This window comes from Falco peregrinus, chromosome 5 (genome assembly GCF_023634155.1).
Source record: "Falco peregrinus isolate bFalPer1 chromosome 5, bFalPer1.pri, whole genome shotgun sequence".
Taxonomy (NCBI): domain Eukaryota; kingdom Metazoa; phylum Chordata; class Aves; order Falconiformes; family Falconidae; genus Falco; species Falco peregrinus.
This window is the reverse complement of record NC_073725.1, coordinates 103,516,978-103,533,316: the sequence shown is the minus strand read 5'-3', so window position 1 is coordinate 103,533,316 and position 16,339 is coordinate 103,516,978. Positions and strand designations below refer to the sequence as shown.

The window sequence follows — 16,339 nt, the reverse complement described above, 5'->3', positions numbered from 1 at the left end:
ATGCAGAATGCTAATAGGGTTGATTAGTTATTGTGTTCACAGGTTCAGTAGGATAGGGATCATTTAATTTTATATGGTTTTGTACCATTTTTTTGCATATTGCTAACTTCCTCCTCCCCCCAGAGACACCACCAAAACTCCAGTGCCTGCAGCTTATGGGGAGCTAAGGAAGCCAGTTAAATTTGGTTGACACTGTGCTTGGCAAAGCACAGTGAAGTATAAATCCAAGTCTTTTAGGATGACCCATTGGTCAAGTGGGAAATGACTACTTGTGAGAATAAACCACAAAGGAGGGCAGGGGAGTTTGTGATACATTGAAGTAAGAAGGACAGAGGGCTGGAACCAGCTTTGGATGGGTCACGTAATCTCTTTGCATCACTTTGGAGATTTGGAGAGAATGTTGTTAGATTTCCAAAATTAGAGGTTGTTACAGAAAACTGGTAATTTTAAATCATTTTCCACTTCAATCTGTATATTTTTGAATTTGGGTTTTGGGCTTTTTGTTTGTTTGATGAAGAAAATGCAGCTGGGTCAGGCTATTTTCACTGAATGCAGTACAGTGACTCAACAAGTTGCTGGCGCTTGATATTTGGACTTCTGTTAACTTTTGTTCACAGCGATAGAATCTAATTACTTACACAGGAGAAGATTTCAGAACAGCTTCTGTGTACCTCTGATCGGAAGGAAAGGAGGTATTTGTCCTGGAAAGGACAAGGGTGCACTGAGTGCGCAAATTGCTGTGGGGAATTGCATAGCAGCTTCAAACAAGCTGTCAAAACAGGAATGGATGTTGGGAAGTACTTGAGTGACAAATTTTGTAGGATCACAGAGTCACCCAGAAACTCATAGTATTTTATAAATACGCATTTATGAGGCACTTCCATGGACAAAGTAGGGAAAAAGAGAATTGAGTGACCTATTATTGAAACGCAGCTGTCAAGGGGAAGAAAGAGAGGGGGGAAATACTGCAGCCATGTAGTCGTGTGCTGCAGACGGTGTGCCAAGGCATATAGGAAGGGTTTTAGAAAGACAGGAGTACAACTGCTTCAGCTGAAAATTGGACGTAGTGGCCCTATTCACATGAAAATTGTCATGAGGTTTCACCTTTTCTTTTAGTCTGTCTCCTCTTGCTCTACACAATATTAATTCTGCAAGCCTTGTATTCCATCCAGATCAGTGGCAAAGCCCTGATGAGCAGTGTTTTGAATGCATGAAGCTGATCAGAAATATTTCCTTCCTGATCACATTAGTTTATCCTCATGAGGCATGCAGTTTGTTTATACTGTGCTAGGTTATGTAGCTTAAATATTACTGAATTTTTAGTAGACATTTGGATAATCTATTAAGCTGCTTATTTCTTATTTCTCTTGCCAAACAGATGCAACATGACTCTGCCCTCTTTCATTCAAGCCATGTTACCAAGCTGATGTGAAGGATCAGGGAATTCCATAGGTCGCAGTGAGCCGTAGTGTTTGCTTTGTGATAGTGCAGCATCCTGGGGCCTATGCTGAAAGTTAGCTTCCCTAGCTGTTTGTTCTGTGCTGATGAGTTTGTTATGTGTGAATGAAATGCTTCAATTGTGTTTAATTTTCTGCTGTAAATGTCAAGGATGCAATAATGAGAGAGGATGGAACCTTTCTATGTGCTGTGTATTGCATCTGTCTGGAGTTATTTTTCTGACATGTTAAAGAGAAGCCATCAAAGCCAACTGCTACCCAAGGGAGAATGCAGTTTTACAGGTCAGTTAACCACTTATCAGTTTTTATATATGTATAGTACAGCATGGCAGCACACATTTATGTGGCCAAAGCATCACTGAGCTTAATCTGAAATACATGTAATGTACCCTGGATATATAAACATGTTAACCAAATATATGACGCGTCGCTGATTCCTTCCTGACTTGCAAAAACTGCTGCTGTGTGCCTGGGTTTTTCTCAGTGCTGCATGTGCACCTCATTGCTGACCTCTGAGGCTGTCTGCGCTGTGGTGACAGTGGTGACTAATGTGGTTTGCTCAAGTTAGCTCAGACACTGGTCTTAGTCAAATAATGCAGCAGAAAGCAACTAATCCAGTTGTCAGATTTTGCAGCTTACAGGAAATTCCAAGTTGCTCCCCCATTTGGGTTGCTGCTTGCAGCTGTGTACCAGAGCGTAGCTACTCTAAAAGTTGGCTTCTGTGAGGGACCCTGCAAATCTTTGTTTTTTACTTTCTGAGCAGAGTTATCGAAATGTCTGTGTTTAGATAACATCAGTCTCTATCTTGAGTTTTTTCTCGGCTTGGTTGGTTTCCCAGAGTAAAATGTAAAAAGAGGATCTTGCTCTTAAGTCCATCTGGAATTGCTGTTCTAGCAGGTAAAGCCAAGCTGTGCTGCGGTACTCACTGTGGTTACTGATCGTGCACTAGTCTAAAGAGCTGCCAAGTCCTAAAGCATTAAAGTTGGACCTCTGCTTAGCTAGTCTGATTTTTCAGCTGGGTGGAAGGACTAGCAAATACATACACATCTTCCAGCTTTCCCTTGCTTTCCTGTAGAGTCCATAATTCTTCCAAAAAGGGAACCTGTCAGCAGCAACTAGCTACTAGCCATCATGCTGTGTTTGAAACCTGCTGTCTGTGGGGTCTGTATTCTGATGATACTGCCTTAATCACTCCTTGCAGTGAGTTTGTGTGTTTGTCTTTCAAAGCTGTGTTGCTTCTTGATTAATTGATGGACATTTAGACCAGCACTCTTCCTACTATCGCAGAGCTTGTGATGGAAATGCTTGAAGAACCTTGCTTTAACCTCCCAGACGCTTAGCACTTCTTCATGGGGTTTATATCCATGTAGAAATGAATTTGCCAAGACAAATGAGTGCAGTTATTGACTGGAGCAGCCGTTACCTGCCGCTATTGAACAGTTAGGAGAGGGTTAAGAAGAAAACCTCTTCTGAGCCACTAGATTGGCCCTGACTAAGATGAATGTCTAATTCACTCCCAGCGTCCTTACTGCTGCCAGTAATAAAAAGCTTGCTTCACATATTCACCCCACTGCAGACGTTTCTCTTAAATTAAATATCAAGAGGACATATAATAGCACGATTCCACGCCAAGCCAATATTATCAGATTGATGTCAGCAGTGATAATAGAAGAAGGATAAGTTGATGAGATTTCATTTATTAAATAAAGGGAATACGCAGTGATAGAGAGGATTTGGTAACTCTCGATGTGTCAAAATGCAGCAAGATCATGCTCATTCTGTCTTACCTCGAGGGATAGCAGAAAGAAGGATGCCTTTTGTTTCATTTTGAGAAAACCTCTGCCTTCTTTTCCAGACAAAGACCTGGTTTAGATCCCTCCATGGGAGGGGGAGAGGAAGATCTGAAATCATGGGTTTCATGTGTACGTTGTCTTCCTTCCCATTGAACAGTGGTGAAGCGAAGGTGTCTTTCCCCACTACGATGGAGGAGGCACTGCTAATGAGTTTTATTTCTAGATTCTTCCTTTCCTTTTTCCCACCTGTCATCTTTTCTCCTTTCCTCTTCCTTTAGGCAGATGAGAGTGTGTTTGTTATTGGTTTAATCTTTCATATTCTGTACATCTTGCATTTATTTCCAAGGTATTGTCAGAGCTCATCTCCCATACTTCCCTGTCTGAGGTACTGTCCTAGCTCTTCCCAGTCCATCCTTTCTCTCTTGCCTTTTTCCTAGCTGCTATCAATGAGCCTCTTACATCTGTAATCACAATGCCTTTTATTTTAGACAGAGGGTAATTGTCTACTTTATTTGATGGTGGCATGTTATGTTTAAAACTGTGATCTGTTTTAGAAGAAAAGTCAAAGCATACTAGTCCCCTACTCTTATGTATTCAAACCTCATCCCTGCTCCACCATGTTCCTTCCCCCTTGTTGTTAAAGAAATAATAATACAGCCCCTCAAAACAACAAGGTGTTTTCCAAAGGCAGTGTCACGGAGTGTCCAGAAGATTAATTTTTCTAAAGGTTAGTGCCAACAGCCTTGAGCTGGGCTGAGGTTGGAGACAGTTGTCGAAGGGCCCCCTCCTTTGGAAGTCCATGTGCTGTTGCTCTCAGCAGAGATGTTTGTAGTTAGATGTTGCTGGTCTCCATCAGGGTTTTTGTGTGTGTTAATACCTTTTACTTTCAGATATGTATGAGTAAAGCCAGACAACTGAAATGTGCAACTGGTGTATGGGGCTGTTGTGTCCCCCCTTGTGTGGAAATGTTGCAGCCTGAAGAGACTTAACGTGAGCAGGAATGTGGCATCCCTTTGAGTGAGATAGGACAAGAGTAGCGATTGCTGTGCTGGGAGGGCAGTTCCTCAAGCAGTTGTTCACCAAAGCAGTTTGGATCCCCTTTTTCAGTCCAGATGGGTACCAAAACTAAACTGCTGGATGTGGGTGGCTTGTGTACTCCTGGACTCAGCAGGATGTGCTAACTTACGGTGAGCTCACATGTACTTCTTGTCCCATTGTTTCATGGATCACACTGCACGGTGGGGCACAGTGACAGTTATCTCCCGAGCAGTGCTAGCTTCCTGCTCCAAAGTGAAATGTCATTCTCAGTGGGATTTAACTGGTTCCATTGAATTTCCAGTTCTCTGGTGAATGCACTAATATATTGGTTTCTGTAATTTGTATTGATTATTACCTTAACCAGCTTTGCATTATGTTGATTAGTTTCTCTAAATCTGTTTTGAGAAGCTGGTACAGTTGATGTATATCCACAGTTTGAGATTTTATTTTGAAGAAATGAAGGAGAATATTCTTATTATGGTTCCAGGTACCTGGTACCCAAAAAATCTTTGTGTTGTGGAAAGCGGCATGTATGAATGCTAACTTAGGTACTCGCTGGGCAATGCGTGCCATTCTGTGCTGATTGATCCCTTGCCTCTGGTAAGCTTTAGGCAGCAACACTTACTCTGTGGCTTCTTGCTCACCACTGCATGGATTTTAAATAGGCCTCTGTGCTGTGGACAGAGCACCAAGGGGTGTCCTGAAAGAAGAGGACCACAGACTTTGTACTACTGTCTGAGTCCACAGATGGGTCCTAGCTTTATATTTACTCCAGGCAATGAAGACTGATGCCACAGGAGAGACAGTGAATGAGCAGACACACATAAAAAAGGCACAGTTCCTATAGCTCTCCATGCCAACAGTGGCAACCTCAAGCATTCTTCTAAATATTTCCAAGATGTTTGTACCATGTTGTTCAGTTCGGATGAATACAGACTATTTTGTGGCATGCTGTACCTTTTTGCTGTTCCAGTCTTTTCATGCAAATTACAAAATGCCCTTCAGTTTAACATGACTGAGTTTAAAACCCCAGATTTTAAAAGCCTTAACTTTTTCAATGGATTGAGGGATTTGGTGGTATTTCCTGACCTGGTATTGTTTGGTATCATTTCCACAGTCTCACAGATTTGATTAGAGTGGTATTAAAGTTAGTGACAAAGCAAAATGCCAACATTATGAGTTTCTGAAGCTCTCCCTGGGTACTTTTCTATTCCAAAATTTGAAGATTTTTTTAGAATATGGATTTTTAGAGGCTTTAAAGGTGATTTGCTATAGAACTTTGAAATCAGAAATGCACACTAGCCTCTAGCGACCATGGATGGAATAAGTTTCTTCTAAAAGCTGTAAGATTAGTGAAGAGGTGGAAAAAGAAGTTTGTATAGTATCTTTGGTGGTTTCTGATTGAAACCTCAGTGTTTTAGTGGGGCTGTCATACTGTTACTGGTAAATTCTTAGTCATCCATGTATGTTGACAGTAAGACTGAGGACTGAAGAAGTGTCATTTGGAATATGCCTCAGCCAAACTATTTTGAGGGAGCAACTAGGTTGATGATACAGAAAGGACAGATTTTGATTTTTATTTTTATTATTTTTTTCTTCTTTTGGCCCTTCCACTTGGCTTCCTGAGCACCTTACAAAAACGAGCATGTTTTGGAAACTCAGATCTGAGCTCTCCAGAAGCTTCTAAAAGATCTTGGTTTAAGATTTCACGTTTCTTGGAAATCTCTTCCACCTGAGAGAATGAGACATGCCCAGGAACAGGTCATGTTTTCTCTCTGCCTCGCTGTGGAGCCTTGCTGCTGACTGAGTGCCTGTTGTTGTTACTGTGGAAATGAATACATCGTGGCATGGCACTCATGCCTGCCTGTAGCATCAAGCACTTTGCAAGGAAGAGTTGCTTTTGATATTTGGGCCCAGATCTCTGTAAGCATATTGGGGCAGAAAAAGCAAGGAATTAAATGGTTTGTGGTTTAGAAGGCGTCATCTGAGGATTGCTACACCTGAGCATATGTTCTCTTGTTCCTGGTAAGACATACCATGGCAATTGTGCTGCAAATTCCTGCAATTTGTGTCTGCCTGTCTGTGCAGCTGATGACACTGTCTTACTGTTTTTGTGCCATTGTTGCTGGTATTGTTTTACAACGACCTTCCGCTTTATTGGTACTGTTGCTGATGATGTGCCATATGTACACATGCACATTAGAGTATAAGAACATCATCCCTAATTGTTCTTGGGTAGCTGTCAATGCCATTTATGGGGTATGAGTACTAATTGCTTCAGAAATACAAAGAAAAGGATATCTGGTCTTGCTATTATTCTGTTTTTTCTAGTCACTAGGAGAATTGCAGTGCTTCCGACTGTGTTGGATTTTTTTTGAAGTGTTTAAATAGATGAGAATTCAATAGGTCGAGGCGGCTTATTCAACAAGTTCATTCAGTTCCTTGTCAAGACTGTTACAGATCTAGCGCAGGCCCTGCCAGGGTTCCCGAGTTCTGCCAAAGATTTCCAGTGTGAGTTGGGGAAATCATTGAAATCACTGAACCTCTTGGAATTGATTTATTTTTTTCCCCTCCTGACTGTGGAGGAGAGATGATGTTTTGTCTAAGGGTAAAACAGCCTTCCACACCAACCTAGAAAGAACGTGTTCCTTCTTTCTGCTAAGTACCCTGGATTTTTCAGCTGAAAGACACTGTTGGTCATTTGACCCACTTTGGCTCCCACCACTTTCTCTGTTAAGACTAGATGACTCCAACGCAGGATTAGTATGTGTGCCCCTGGTAAAGTGGTAGTAAGTAGGTGAAAACTCCTCTTCACACATCTTTCTGTGCTTGTTTTCCCTGCAGGAGGAGGAACACTGATCCTGTCTGTGCAAACCTGCAGTCTGAAATTCTGAAGTGCTACCAAGAAAACAAACATGAAGTGCTCAAGTGTTCGGAGCTGGCTAAGGAATATCAGCGCTGTGTTAGTGCAGCTCAGAAGGTAACAAAAGCTTCCCTGTTGTACTTGCTGGCTTTTCTGTCTTGTTTTGCATGGTGTTTTCTTCTGGGAAGTGTTCCTGAAAACTGTGGCTTCTATTAGTCAAATTGTGATCTTCTTAGGAGACAAGTTTTCACTGGGATCCATTTTCCCACGTTCATTCCACATTTCCCAGCCACACTGTGGTATGTCCCAACTTCGCTTCCATCAGTGAGTCCTGTTGTACTGAGCTGCCACCAAAACAGCAGCACCAATGCTCCTAGGTTTGAAAGTCAGTCACAATGATTCTGTACATTTCGGATGCTGTGTACTGCAAACAGTAGGCAAATCCATTTTGCCAATATCGGCAACATTTTGAATGGGCTCTAAACATCCTCCTTTTATGGGACTTCGCAGTTGGAGGTCTTGCTTCCTTTCATTGCTGCATGAGGAAAGCTTCTTTACTGGGCAAAGCTTCTGCCTTTAAGAAAATTGCACTCCTAAAAAAAATTCATCTTGTGTGGGGTGCCAGCAAGCCTTATGGCTCTTCCTTCCGAGATGCAGAAGCCCTAGTAGGTTCTGTTGATGCCTTAGGACATCATGTTCAGTACCTTGGAAGAATTTCTGGCTATTGAAACAAGTGAAGGAGAAAGGAGAAATAAAGTATTTGGACATAACAACTAGGATATGGTCTTGGGAAAAGTGAGTGGTAAGAAATAAGCTGCTGCTTGGGATGTCTGGAGTGCAAAGGATGCTGTTCGCCATGTGAGAATTCAGTGGGTCAGATGTCCCTTAAGGGCAGGGTTTGGGTTTTTTTTTTGGGGGGGAAATGTGTGTGTATAGAAAATTCTCTAAAGGGTGCTGAGACTATAGTAGATGGATGTAGGGAAAAGGATGGAGCCTTCTGGGAATAGAAAACTGAGACTCCTCTCATGGGATTACTGATGCAAAGGGTGGGGGAGAGGTGGAGATTTCATAGAAGCAGTCTTTCTCTGTCGCATTAGCATTGTGAGGGGAAGCTGTATGCCTGATTTAAGTATAACATGAAACAAGCTGCCAGCCGGCTCCCAGAAGAAGCCTGACAGAAGGAGATGGGAAAATTGTCAGGATATATTAGACCAAATGTTGTTGCTAGTCCTAGTGGAATTTTTTTCCTTCCTGTTTACAAAGAAGGTCTTTGTATGTCTGCAAATCAGCAAGGTTAAAGCTGCCAGGGAAAGGGCTTTTCTCTGATATCTTTAAAGTCCCCAGCTCCCAAAACGTGTGGTTTCTTTTTCTTAGCTTTAATGTAAAGTGGTGCCGGTGCTGCTGCTGCACAATCCGTGCCCTCTGTTGCTGTGCGCAGAGCATTGGCACATCTATTGCCAGCCTCCGTTACCTGATGCTTCTTCCTTGCCTCCTGTAAATCAGCCTTGTAGCCTTTTCATTGGAGTGTATCTTTAGCAAATGCATTTACCAGTATGTCTTTATTGCATGCAGTGCGGGTGGAATGTGATTACCAAAGACGACAGATTGCATTAAACTTCAGCATATTTGCAAGCTGCAGCTCCAACCCGCCTGAGAAGGGGGCTGGGACACTGCCAGCCCTGACCCCCAGCACAACATTATTAAACAGTAAATTGGAAGCCAAATGACTGGTAACAGCAGAGGGCAGTGAAAGATCTGATTAACTTATCTTTTTTTGGATTTGTGTGGTCGGTGGGGTTTTTGATATTTTTTTTTTAATAAATCAAAAACTGGGGGTTGTCTTGGTTCCCAGAATGTTTGGTGAACTTCAGATTTATTTTTTTTTTCCAACTGTTACAGAAGCTTCCTGGAAGGAGCAGTGTGTAGGACATTAATTTGCTGTGGATGATGACAATGTGGCAGAAAAGCCTCCTTGCTGTGTTTTAGGAAGGGGTGAGAGAGACTAAGGAACAGGTAACTGAACTTTGCATCTAGATACAGGCATTAGAGAGTTCTACAAATACAAATTCAAATAAAACTAAATAAAACTTGTATAAGGCAGTACATCTTCTGTAATTTCCTTTGTCCCAGGACAGCTCAAGCCCTGACAATTTGCCTCACTGCTCTTACAGAGTCCTTTGACTCCTGAGATATATGTAGCAATCACAAGCTGTTGCGTTTTTTCATAAAGGATTAAAACTCCCTCCTCCCTTCCCCTTTTAAGCTGTTATTTGTCTTTAAGTTTAAATTAGCATCTTCTACCAAATGGCTTTGTCTCACGCATTCCTCATTCAGGAAATTCAGGTTGGAGGAGTGTGGGAAAGACAGGCCAGAATCTCTTGATTTCTTGGGTGTATTTTTCCTTTCCTTTTTTTTTTTTTTTTTTAAGCGCAATTTGTTTTCCAGTACAGGAGGTTGTAATCAAAGCTGGATGTGTGTCTTCAGCTCACTTGAACGCTGGTGATTTGTTCTTCTGCTTTTTACTAAAGATTTTATAAGGCTTGGTGAATATTCTTTAATGAAGCATCTGGTTCTCTGCAAGTTCCTTTTGATGGCTGGTAAAAATGTCTCCAGGGCATGGTATACATTAGACTCAGAGAAAGCAAGCTCTAGATATCTAGACTGAAAATTACAGCTTACAGTGGATGACATTAATTCTTCACATCTTCCCCCTTACTGCATTGGTTTGAGACTGTTCCTTTGGACACCCGTTTCCCTTCCTATTGCTGTGCATGTCTCTGTGCCAGGAGCTGGGATGCACCCTCAGTTACTTTTGCCCCGCAGACAAATATATCAGGTAATTATTTAATGAGTTTTGAAATTTATTTTCCACTCATTTCCTGTACAGGCGCTCTTATTGGAACAGGTTATTTTATTGCAGTGCATTATAGGGGTATAACTAATGTTACCTGTTTTGTATATTTTCTGGCCATCAGGACGTCTTTTGTAGTCAAGGGAGAAAAGTAGGCACTGCTAGAGCATGGCGCATCTGTTCCAAAATAGTCATCTGAAACAGGTCAGCTCAATTGCCATCCGCAAGTGAGTATTTCTTTCTGCCACTTGGGAGGCACATCCAGACCGTGAACACCGAAGTTAATGCCTGTAGTGGGATGTTTGTAGACTTACGGGAGCAGGATCCTGCTCAGATTGCCTGCCTTTGTAGCTAGTATGCTTTCAACTTGCCCTGCCTAACCTGCTCGCTAACTTTGCCGTTTATACCATCCTGAATGTTAAGTTTTGGTTGCATCGCCATCAGCTCGCTGCGGCAGTGTCAGCCCGCTCAGGCTCTGGGTTGCTTGCTGCATCCTGTGCTTTGCTTATGTGGAAGCTTTCTAACTTTAGAGTATGTTACTGTAATGTCTCCTGTTTAATTTAGGAGTGTTTTATCTTTTCTGGTGGTCTGTTTTCATGGCTCTGCAGAACTTCAGCTACAGCATAAAAATTGCTGGCTTTAAATCTAATAAAAGCCGGGATAATGGGACAGCTGTGGGAGGGGCAGTTCCCATTGTGTCTTTTAAAATTGCCTGTAGTTTATTGACCGCAAGTTTCACCAAGAGCTACTGCTGCCGTTAGATAATGAGAATTGAAAATTGCTGCTGCTGTTTCCCCAAGGTTTTATCTCGTGCCAATGAGAAGAGGGTGTGGAAGGAAGAGGAGAGTGGGCAGTGGAAATCTGCGTAATTTCTTACTTTTGAGTCCAGATGGAAGGGAAAAACAAATTATTTACTTTATTTATTTTTTTAAGTCTGAGTCCTGTTAAGTGACTTGCTTCCCACCCTCTGCAAATAGGCACTCACATACAAGCCTTTCAGAATATTTATGACCCATTCTGCTTCCTTTATGCCTTGTTCACACCAGCAGGCAAATCTGAATTTCCAGCAAATTTTAGTTGGTTAATTTGTTACGTAATTGGTGGTTATACCAGGGAATCTCCGACCAGCTGCCACTTGAAAAATGCAGCCTCTGGTGACCGTATATTAACGTGACGTGAGATTCCAAACAGAACTGGCTTCTTGTGACTGTGTGCAGAAAAATGTCTGTTAGTGAAGAGCATGTATTCCTCTCTTTCCAAGTGTTTTCTTACTGTCTCTAGGCACCTGTCTTTCACAGAAGGACCAAGGTGAAATTTTTGCGCTCTAGCTCCTGGCCAAACCAAGCTATAAAAAGCTGCACACTCAGACACATGTATTCCCTTGTCAATAGGAGCTGTATACATTGAGCTAGGAGCCATTCATAATTCCGCGCTCTTTCTCCCTGTTCTGCGTCCAGCTTCTCATGATTCTGCTATTCATAACAGATAAAGGTAAACCTACTTCTATCAAGGCTTTAGGGCTTGTCTGCATAAGGAAATTACAATGCAATAAACTGGTGAGTGAGTTTATGGTACAGCAACTTCTCTGTATATGAACATTCTGGGTTCGTAATAGAAGTGCAGGGAAAATTCAGGCTCGTTTACTGTGAGTCACTCTGCTATGCAAACAAGCCCTTGCAAAACACTGACTGACTGGATTCCAGTGGAGGTAGACTTTTAACATAACCTTGAGTCAACTGCATTCTCCTTTGCTCTTGACTGTAATAAAAAGGAATGTGGTTAATTTACTGCGCCTGCTTTTCCAAGTGATCCCAGCGAAAGCCCAGTTCCCATTTGGCGCGCACAGTAGAACATTGCAATTCTACTGGAACTTCATCTCTTATCTGTGGGCAGTGACCTAGATGGCTGAGAAGATGCTGCAGGTAGTGGTGTAGTGTCCCATCCCGATGGAGCAGTTTCACTCCAGCATTTTGTGTCCTGCTGAAGCGTGGCCTGCCGGGAGCTGTCATTTCTGCAACCTGAATCTTTGCTTAAGAGCAACAGCGTTGGGATGCACTGGATGCCACAGGCTGCGCTGCAGGTATCTTTGATCATTCTGGATCATTAGGCTCTTGTTAAAGTGTTGTTTCCATTCTGATGGATTGCAAAATGCTTTGTAGATGGTGTACTTGTTGGGGTAGAGAGTAGCAGTCAGTGTGTGTGGCTGGCAGAATAAAGTGTTGGCCAGGTGTAGTGAGGCCCATATTTGTGCCTGAGAAATGCCAGGGTTTCACCTCCCCCGGGATTCTGCAGAGGTAGATCTTCGCTGTTGAAGTCTCATCAAGGAGATATATTTATACCACGCGGTATGCTACTTGAAATGCAATGTATCTAACTTGGAAGGCTTTAAGGTTGTTTGAGCTTTCTGAAATTCAGCTTTGTAGTTTTAGATAAATCTGTGTGTTTCATATCTGGAGGACGATATGCCCAGCCATCCTCCGCCAAGTATATGCCTGCCCTGCCTTTTGTCAGTCGGTCCTTGCTCAAAGCAAACCGATCTGTAAAGTGTTCTCCTTGCCTTCTCTGTAAAGTCGGGTTTTTTAAAGAAAATCTTCCTTTCTTCCAACCTTTATTTGTGCAAATGCTGTGGTGATAACACTATCGGAGGAGTTTATGACTCAATAAATGGTCTCCACCAGGGAGTCGGTGGAGAAGCCGCAAGCTGCAGGCAGCTGCTGTTTGTTTAGTCATAAACGCAGAGGAGAGCAGCAGTGGATTAACTGTACCCAAGCATACCCTGACCTGTTATTTGCAAAGGTGAAAAGGATCCATATTTTGCTTCTAATTATAAAAGACTGAACCGGTTACTGTTTTGATTTTTAAGGTAGCAGTTCCTGTTCTGGCGGGTCTTGATTCTATACACAATGCTTCATACCCTCTCGAGTTCATCAGTGGGTAAAGTAAAAATACAGAGCTGCCTGAAAGGACATAAACCACCATCTTAATATATGAGGCATGTCCCAGAGCAAACTGCTGGCCTACTTAAAATGGAAATGGCTGCTGCCTGTACCTGGTATTTGCAAAACTGGTGGCATGAGTTCTTCAGTTGCTCAGAGTCTCAGCACTCAGCACTTCATGAAGCCCTGATGTTCCCCACAGCCTGGCATGTCATCAGCATGCATTAACCCACGTGAACAAGTACCTTTCTCTGCTGTCTACAGTCCACATAAAGCTCCAATGTGACATTTCCTGGGGTTTGTAATTTTTTGAGAAAACAAAAGCATGAATAACCTTAAAAGTTTTCTTCTCGCTTGGCTGTGCTTCAAGGCTCCCCTTCCAGAGATACTTAGTCCATATCCTGTATCATCTTCTCTTCTCAAGTTCTTGTATCTTGCCTGGTCTGGAAGGAGCACTTCCAACCCCAGTTCTCTTCTCAAAAACAATCTGTTGCCTAGCAGTTAAATGCACAGTCCATGTGCATTTATTTTTGGTTTTCTGGGTTTCGTTTCTTTGTTTTTTGACATTGTGACGGTGAGGCAGAATTGCCTTTGGGTCTAATTTCTCGCTTGATGGTTCTGATGATCTCAGATACACTCACAGGTAATGTTAATCTAAATCTGCATGTTTCGTAGATGGTTTTGAAGGCAACTTTGTTAAAAGCGGGAAAGAAGTCAGAATACTATTACAATTTCTGAAGGTTGAACTATTTGTTATTTTGTTACTGCTAAAATGTGGTCTGTGTTACAGTTGTTCTTGTTTTAAAACTTAGTTTGCCAGAACCTGTTTTATAAGCTGTCTAAATTTTTCTGTGATAAAAATATTAGAAGAGCTAGCCCGTCAGGAATGAGGGAGGTCATAGCTGACTTGGTGCTGTGATGTAGTCTGGGTGAGTCTGAAAAGGCTCATTTGAAGTTGGGCATCAAAATTTCAAGCAAAGTAGGGCCAGGCACTACCAGGAAAGGAATGTGTTTCTCTGTATTGTGCACGTGCACTCTCTTTCCCTCCCTCCTTCCCAAAGCTGTTTCTCTTTTGACTTAAGTTAATGGGATCTACATGGATCTATTGTATCTAACAGGTTTCTCTGATTCTGTGCTGTCTGTGGTGTGTTAGGCAGTTTTTTCCGGAGAACTGTATTCAGTCAGGTTTATCTAGTACGAGAAACAGTTGCTTGGGGGTGAGAGTGTGTTGTGATACATCATGCTGGTTTAATGCCAGATTTTTTCACAAAAGATTTGTAGCATTGTGTTGGCAAGTTGGAAATGGAAATTCTTACTCAGATTAATTCTGGGAGACTGATGACCAAGCAGTCTTGGACAGAAAGAAGTTGATTTCCAATTTTTAAACTATGTGTTTTGCTGCTGAAGTTAGATTGAAACAGATCCACAAAAATTGCTGTCGATAGCAACTGCTGGTTAGAAGCACAAGGTCAAATGCCTTCAGACTCCCAAGAAGTTCCAAAATAGTTCTGACTTCCATAACTTCCGTGCTAATGTTAGATCCATTCTCTGACAACTTGGCTATAACTTGGGAAATTATATCGGTGATGCCGAAGTCTCCATGACAAACTGGGGAAACCAAAGATTTGTTATGCTCCTTGTTGGTCATAGTCTGTGCAGGATGGTTGCCTGCTCCATGCACTTTACAGTTTCCACACACCATCCATCAGCTATTTTTATTAGCAGGTCTTGGGGCTGAATACCTTGAGGACTAATAGGATTTAAAGCCTTCACCAATCAGCTGAAGGTGTCTGTGTAGATAACATGTACAGGGGTTATTTTGGTGGCATTGGTCCCAATCCAGTGGAGGAGTTGCTACCAAGCAAGCGAGACTGCTCTAACTAGCCCTTTGCCGTGCCAAAGAGAACTTGGGAAGTTAATGAATGATGGATGAGCCCTCCTATTAGTAGGAAGCCAATCCTGTGCTTGCCAGAGTGATGGCATGTTGGAAGAGGAGGCTTGCAGAAGTTGCCCTGATCCTGCTTGCTAGTGTTTGTTCTCTCCAAGAGCCTCTCTGTCCAAGACTATGAAGCATTTCTGTAACAAAAATCTAACCTTTGTGGAGAGGCTGCTTTCTGCATTGTGCCTGCATTAATTGTTTGTGGTTTTCACCCCCCTGTGCCACTGTCTGTCAGCCCAACAGGCCTCCTTGTCTGGAAATATTTCCCAATATACTTGTGATGCTTCCAAAGCAATTTAAAGCCATCAACCCTAGTTAGACCTTCTTAAGCCAGTTTAAGTTACCTTTCTGGACAGCAGTGTTTCAAATAAAGGAACAAGACATTGAAGACAGTGTGTTACAGTGGCCTGAATGTAGTACTAGAGTTAGCTCTGCTGCTGATACTTTCCTCTGTTGGCAAGAAACTTGTTTTTGTTTATAACATCTTTTTTGATTAGAGGCCTTTGTTAGGGGCCTTTAAGAGTTGGTGAAAGGCTCTTAAAGACCTCTGCATTCACAGAAGCTGTCCAGAAAGCCAACACTTGTTATAATTAAGAGTTTGTTACCTTGTCACGTGAGGGAAGCAGATCGTGAAGCCTTCAGTCAGGATGGTGCTGCAGTCTCTCGTGTATCTTTTTGTTTCTGAAGTTGGAGAAGCGCGCTTGCTCTGTGTTCACCCTGGGTGTGCAGCCAGAAATGCAGACGGAATTATTTTGACAGTGTGTTCGCTCTTTGTCCCTGCTGAGTGCCTGTTTGTCCTGTATAAATGGATTTCAGGATCAGCCAACCTCCAGCTTTGAATTAGTCTAATAAGGTATGGTAGGTAGGGTTTAAAGGTCATTTTACAAGCAGCTGGTTCCCTGCATATATTAGGTGGAATGATTTTAAAAATAATGCTGTTGGAAAGCTGTTGATTTAACTTTTCAAATATCTGTGTCTGTAAAATCTCAGGTCTTCTGCCTCTGTCCTTCAAGCTCTCTGCTTGCCCTCTGCCTGCTTATCTTTCTGTCATTTCCGATTACCTCTACCCATCTGCCTCTGCATTCTCTCCCACTCGGTCTATCAGTCCACGTTTGCTGCCCACAAGGACTGGGTTTATTTTTCTGAGCAGCTCATCTGTTGGGTTACTTCACTGAGCTGTGTAATGGAAAGCTAAGGGTTACTTAGTTCAGTCTATTAGTAAAGCATTATTACACTGTTCTTTTACTGGGGGACTGGGAGCTCTGAACAATTACCACTACATCTGCAGCATTTTTGTGTCTTTGCAGGTACCTGTTCCTTTCTCAGAATGAATTTAACATTGGTGAAAGAAGATAATGACATTTATTTATTTTTCTTAAACTCCTGAACAGTTTGAAGTGCGCACAGTGACCATTGCAGCTTCCCCTCTGTAGAATGTGTACTTAAATCCTGAACTGATACA

At 42.3% G+C, this 16,339-nt stretch overlaps 1 protein-coding gene and 1 long non-coding RNA gene across 10 annotated transcripts in view; one reads left to right on the top strand and one right to left on the bottom strand.

Annotated features, from left to right (window-relative positions):
* The window catches only part of LOC129784427 (uncharacterized), a 40,669-nt gene extending 24,944 nt beyond the window's left edge, over positions 1 to 15,725 (bottom strand). The window contains exon 1 of the long non-coding RNA XR_008747155.1: positions 15,483 to 15,725. This is a non-coding gene — a long non-coding RNA (uncharacterized LOC129784427). The remainder of the gene's footprint in view (positions 1 to 15,482) is intronic.
* CHCHD6 (coiled-coil-helix-coiled-coil-helix domain containing 6) overlaps positions 1 to 16,339 on the top strand; it is a 115,978-nt gene that overhangs the window by 70,838 nt on the left and 28,801 nt on the right. For all 9 annotated transcript variants that reach the window (XR_008747154.1, XR_008747153.1, XM_055803499.1 and 6 more), the window contains one exon: positions 7,133 to 7,268. Coding sequence is in view for 7 of the 9 variants with exons in the window: in XM_055803499.1 (XP_055659474.1) it covers positions 7,133 to 7,268 (136 nt within the window). In the remaining 2 variants the exon portion in view is untranslated. The remainder of the gene's footprint in view (positions 1 to 7,132; positions 7,269 to 16,339) is intronic.